The sequence below is a fragment of the Hydractinia symbiolongicarpus genome, chromosome 3 (assembly GCF_029227915.1).
Source record: "Hydractinia symbiolongicarpus strain clone_291-10 chromosome 3, HSymV2.1, whole genome shotgun sequence".
Taxonomy (NCBI): Eukaryota; Metazoa; Cnidaria; class Hydrozoa; order Anthoathecata; family Hydractiniidae; genus Hydractinia; species Hydractinia symbiolongicarpus.
The window spans coordinates 12,929,664-12,935,663 of record NC_079877.1 but is presented as its reverse complement, the minus strand read 5'-3'; the positions used below and the strand labels follow the sequence as shown (position 1 = coordinate 12,935,663).

General features: G+C 30.5%; 1 protein-coding gene across 1 annotated transcript in view; it reads left to right on the top strand.

The window, feature by feature from the left end:
- The first annotated feature begins 433 nt into the window (after nucleotides 1–433).
- The window catches only part of LOC130635796 (DNA polymerase epsilon catalytic subunit A-like), a 30,760-nt gene continuing 25,193 nt past the window's right edge, over nucleotides 434–6,000 (top strand). Inside the window, exons 1-8 of the mRNA XM_057445269.1 lie at nucleotides 434–548; nucleotides 922–1,051; nucleotides 1,842–1,922; nucleotides 3,167–3,211; nucleotides 3,283–3,375; nucleotides 3,506–3,585; nucleotides 4,514–4,715; nucleotides 5,744–5,929. Coding sequence (XP_057301252.1) covers nucleotides 502–548; nucleotides 922–1,051; nucleotides 1,842–1,922; nucleotides 3,167–3,211; nucleotides 3,283–3,375; nucleotides 3,506–3,585; nucleotides 4,514–4,715; nucleotides 5,744–5,929 — 864 coding nt within the window. The 5' untranslated portion in view covers nucleotides 434–501. The remainder of the gene's footprint in view (nucleotides 549–921; nucleotides 1,052–1,841; nucleotides 1,923–3,166; nucleotides 3,212–3,282; nucleotides 3,376–3,505; nucleotides 3,586–4,513; nucleotides 4,716–5,743; nucleotides 5,930–6,000) is intronic.

The following is a 6,000-nucleotide window of genomic DNA, read 5'->3' as shown; positions in this document are numbered from 1 at the left end:
TACATGCAATAAAGTATGAGGGAATATGTTTGTTTGAACACCCTATACTGTTGTGATAGTAAGTAGTCTCTAATAATTGAATTTTGAAATATTATGCGTATGTAATGATATATTACACAAGTGTTATATCAAGCGCAAGTAAAGATTAAAAATAAGATTTTTAAAAAGTCAACCAAACATTGTTCCATTTATAAAATAAAATTTATATATCAGGTTTTTAACGAAGGATTTATAAATATTTTCACACATGCAGAGTATATAAATTAAAAATATTGCTTATGTAAACAATTGTGTGTCTCATGTATTTTTTTTGTGACTTTTGTGGCCAGGAACAATTCCGAGATTGCCAGAAGGCCCCTATTTAAGATTTCCTATGACTCTAAAGTGGTGTAACATAGTTATTGCATGTTACACCACTTTAGAGTAAGTATGTTTTGTTTTTCTGCTATCACATAGATATCAACAAGCAAATTTAATGTTTGAGTTTTGCAAGCTTTTAATATGGTTTTATTTAACTCTGGAAAGCTGAAGAAATATGATGATGAGAAGTAAGTTAAATATTCTCATAAGTGAATGATTTATTAGTGACTGTAAAATATATTTTGCAGCATATATTTAGCCATCAGTTAAATGTTTATATGACCAAGGTATTGTTTTTTATAAATTTAAACAAGAAACTTTTCAAGGGACTAAAATTAGGTAATTTTTGTTATTAGTTACCCAAATAATTCAGGTTTTTTATTGCATTTTTCAAAAAACTGATGTAATTTTTACTACTGAATTTTAAACACTCAGTGCTATCGAATAAATTATGAACATTAAAATTATAATTTATTCTTTGTGACAAAAAATTATTTTGATATAGTTAATATTCTCTGCTAATTTTTTTACTGGAAAAATCTCATTACATGTACATTATAGCTTGAACGATGATTCCCTTGAAGCAAGACTTCAACGTACAATACAAAATGATAGCATTGATGGTAAATATGGTTTTGCTAAATATAAGGACCCTGTGGAAAGATGTGGATGGCTGATAAACATGCGGGCAGTAAGTATTTTAGTTTTTGCTTCTATCAGACAAAAGAACATTATCTTGCTTACATTAAAAAAAATTGGTATTTTCTGTGTTTTAAATATATTAAAATCTGCATTTATCTTGGATGACCCTAATTAAACCTTGCATTATTGTTTTATGGTTTTTCTTGATAAATTTCTCGGGCTTTTAGGCCTGGTTATAAATTCTTCGGCTGGTGCATTGTGCATAATGCACCTAGAATACTCAGGAATGTGCTTAATATTATGGACCCAATTTAAAAATTTGCAGCTATTTTAGTACCAAAATTCTTTTCCCTCCATGCATGGCACAAGGACTCCTGTTTTGGCATACAAAACAAACAGAGTGCATGTTTCAGCAATGTGCATCCAATATTAAAGAGAATCATTTATAAACCTTTACTCGTGGGGTTTTTACACACAGGCAAATCATTTTAAGTTTTCTATTGATAGTGCAAATTTTGTAAGAGCTGACCAATTTAGCACACCTGAAAACACACCTAAAACACACTTGATATGTGCTTTTTGCAGCTTGTGTACCTAAATTTTCCTGAAAAAGCCCAATATTGGATTGGGGAATCACTTTTAAAATGGAAAGATTCTGTTTAACTACTTTTCTGATGGTCTTTCACCCCTGCAGCTTTTTTAAAAAAATTAGATCTTTATTATTTTGATCCAGGTCCATACATTTTTAAAATATAAATACAATTAAAGCAGCATAATTTTTGTGTATTTAATTTTTTACGGGGCAGGGTATCTTCTTAAAATATGCTTTTTTTCTTTAGACTGAAATACAAGATGATGACAAGAAATTAATCAGTGCAGTGGATTATTATTTTATTCAAGATGATGGAGAGCGATTTAAGGTTTGTTGTTGTTACCATTAGAAACAAAACAGCTTTAACCAAGATGTCTGATATGCTATATTGGATATTGCACGTTATGCATGATCCATGGTGCGACTACAGTATTGTTGTGTTAGCACATAGTTTATTTTCATCATGTTACGAAGCATTCCCGAATCAGTTACACAAAATAGGTGTTAAAATTTTGTTAAACTTATGTTGTTGTGCTCAAAGAGTTATTTAATGAGCCTTTTGAAAAACTCTTTTTGTTTCTAAGATATTTACATTTACAAACATTTATTTATTCTGCATAAGTTGTGATCATTCTAGACCTGTAGAAATTGTTGACATTTTTATTGTAATTTATGACTAGTACAAAGATATATGTGGAGTTAAAATTGTGAATGAAACAAAGTAAAAGCACATTTTTTTAAAAGGTGCTACTTAATATTTCCTTTTTATTTTTGTTGAACAAAGCAATATGTAATTATAATCAACAAACGTTCATTAACGTCATTATAAACAATATGGATAACAATCAATGAGAATAAAAAAAAGACAAAGCTGATTCAGAATTGGAATTTGTAACTGTTGTTGCAAACGGGTTGTTATGTTCAAACACCTCATTTCCCCTCCCCCTAAAGCTTGATATTCCACACACAATAATTATTTTCTCATTTCAATGGGAAATATTGCAGTATACTCATCACTGTTTGTGTTTAGACTTTATCAGGAAGATTTTGGTGCATGTGTAGCAAAAATCATAGGTGTGCTATAGGGTGTTTGCCTAGGTTGATATATTCCTGAATTTTAACCCTATTGTTAGAACACCTAACTGATTTTGCAGTATGTGTATTTATGTACACATGTGCCTTTTAAAATATATCGCATCTTTTTCATTCAGAGCAAAAGTAAATGTCTTTGTTGCTACATTTTACATTTATGCATCATTAAAAAGGAAATCTTTTTTTTTTTTGAAAATTTTAAATATGTGAACAAGCTGCTTGGAAAGTTGTCTAGGAATCTTGTTAAATTTTTTGAAAAATCTATCTTGGTTTTCATGATTTTTGACCTAAATTTTCCATTGTGATTGTAAGTTAGGTGTTTTATTTAATGGTTTTACCAAGATATGATGATGTTTATGTATGTTTTCAGCCATGTTGATATTTGGAGCATATTGAAATGAATGTTAATATTTAATCAATACAATTATCATTTATAACAGCAAATTTCATAATAATTTTGCTTTTTTTTATTCTTTTTAGGTTTCCCTACCATTTAGACCTTATTTTTACATAGCTGCTAAAAAGGTAAGACTTGTCTACTAAAGGCGAAAAAATTGTATTTCAATTTTTATGATGCAACCTTTTTTATACTGTAGGGAACTGAGCGAGAATTGGCAACGTATTTAAATAAAAAGTTTACTGGCATGATAGCAGCTATTGAAACATTGGAAAAAGAAGATCTTGATCTGGTAGGGAATTGATTTAGTTAAATTTCCCTGTTAAGGATTTATATATAAAAGATACTTTGAAATCCTTCTTGGTAAGCTTCAGTAGAGCATGTATTAGAAGTTATACCTCGTGTTTGTTTACTTTTTTTAGCCAAATCACTTGACTGGATTGAAAAGTAAATACATCAAACTATCATTTCACAATGTGAAAGAATTATTGAAAATAAAACAGTAAGTTTTGCAATCCAGAAAAAATATAAGGAAGGTTAGAATTACAGCTATTTTAGTAATAAATTTCCTTTACTCTTGCAATCCGTGATTTCTGAATCGAAATTGTGTTTTTGCGAATCATTTTACAAAGACAAGGTGGAACTTACAAATTTTAATTTTTTCATCAATGGTTTGTATCGCCTATTTCTATAATGGTTGTTGCAAAAAATAATTGTTAACAAGGGATAGATGGCAAGTGGCATCTCTACGATCAGTCTCTACGAAAAGCCTCTCTATGATCAGTATTTTTTGTGGACTGACTTTATATTTATAACTCAACCCTGTATAGAACAAAATTTAAAACATAATATTAAAAAAAGGAGAGAATAATAACCAAAAAGAAATATTTTTACCATATTTCTCCACTTTGAAGGGTTTACATGAACTTGTAAAGATTAGGACAATGGTAAAATATTTAAAATGGTGTCTGCTTTTCTATTTACATTAGACTTTAAAATGTAATTCCCAATTAAGATTTATCAATTTATTAAGTTTTCAAAAATAAATTACATTTTTAGTAAGATAAAGCCTGTTAGCAATATATTAGGGTGGAAACTAAGAAAAATGAAGCTTCAAGCGAAATTTACTACAACAGCATGCAATGTGCTCTATAATTTAACCAAAGGTAACCTGCATTATGAAAAAACTCACTAGCTAATCACAATAGTAACTGTTCCATAATGTAATTTCATTATATAATTTAATTCTGTATGAAAAATAAAAAACAGTTTCTTAAAATGGGTAAAAGATATTGGTGTATTCGTATTAGAATAATATTCAAGAGTTTCAAAAGTCTCTATTCTTTTTTGAGTGGCTTTTGGCAATAACTATTGTCTGTTGCAGGTCTGTTTTGTGTCAGTGTTATGAAATAAAATCACTAAAACTTTAGACAATTACAACCATGTGTAAGAAAGAACAAGGAACGAGAAAAATCAAATGCGACTTTTACACTAGTTACAGGAGACACATATCAGAATAACAACAACTCCAGTGGGCCGTCCAAATTTGATCAAAAGGATAACATTATTGACATGCGTGAATATGATGTGCCGTATCATGTCCGCGTCTCAATTGATTTGAAAATCCATGTGGTTAGTATTTTGATCAGCTCTTGGAATTTCTGTTAAAGGAAACTTTGTATATAGTCAGGCTGCTATCTACATGAAAATGCAGGGAAATTTACAAATTGGGTGGACATAAATTTAAATTTAAAATTATTTTACTTTTCGAAACTCAATTTGCTGCCATATACTATCTTCCTTTTTGTTCAATAGTTTATGTTGATAGCGCCTAGACTGATAGTTCTATTAAAAGAAAAAAAGCCTTTAACATGTTTTTAGAATTGTTCAAGAAGTGTTGCAAGAAGTGTTACTTGCAGGATAGGTTCTGCTTGGAAAAAGTTCAGAGAGTTACTTGTTGACTAGCAGAGTCTTGTCAATTGAGGTAAAAGGTAGGTTTTATGAGGCCTGTGTAAGAAGTGGTATGTTGTACGGTAGTGAGACAGGGGCAGTGAAGCAGAAAGATCTTCACTGTTTAGAAGGGAATGATATGAGATTGGTTAGGTGGATATGTAACGCCAGTCTGAGGGACAGAAAGAGTTCAGATGAGCTAAGAAGCAGGCTAAGTATCTGTAGAATCAAAGATGTTATCCAGATAAGAAGATTGAATTGGCTGGGGCACTTGGAAAGAATGGAGGAGGATAATTGGGTAAGAAAGTTTAGAGACCTGATAGTTCCTGGGCCAAACCCCAGAGGCAGACCGAGACGGCTTTGCAGGAGGTTATAAGGCAGACTTAATACAGGGGAAGTTGAGTTTAGATCTAACATAATCTAGATCAGATTGGAAGAGGGCCATTAATATACCCCGTCCAACCCATGGTAACACGGAAAAGGGACGTTAAGCCGAGAATGATAATGATGATGATGTTAATACAACCAGTTTATAAAAGGAATAGAAAGTTAAGTGTTGGTCTAGAATTCTAAGAATGTTTTGTTTGAAAAAATAACAGAATAAGTTAATTTGTATTTTTTCCAAAAAGAGTTAAGTTAAATGTTCTATCTAATGTTTTGATAAGTGAAAATAAAAATTTCTTATTGAATGTTTTTTTTTTACTTTATAGGGTCATTGGTATAACGTTAAAGTTCGGGGAAGTACCCATGTAGAAATCAAACCAAGACCCGACTTGCTACATCGACCTGATCCAGTAGTTGTTGCTTTTGACATCGAAACAACAAAACTACCTTTAAAATTTCCAGATTCTGCAATTGACTCAATTATGATGATTTCATATATGGTTGATGGACAGGTATATTGTTTTAAAATAAATTTTTGGTGGTCATTATCCTTATTATTTTATTCAACTCTTATTAAAAGCAG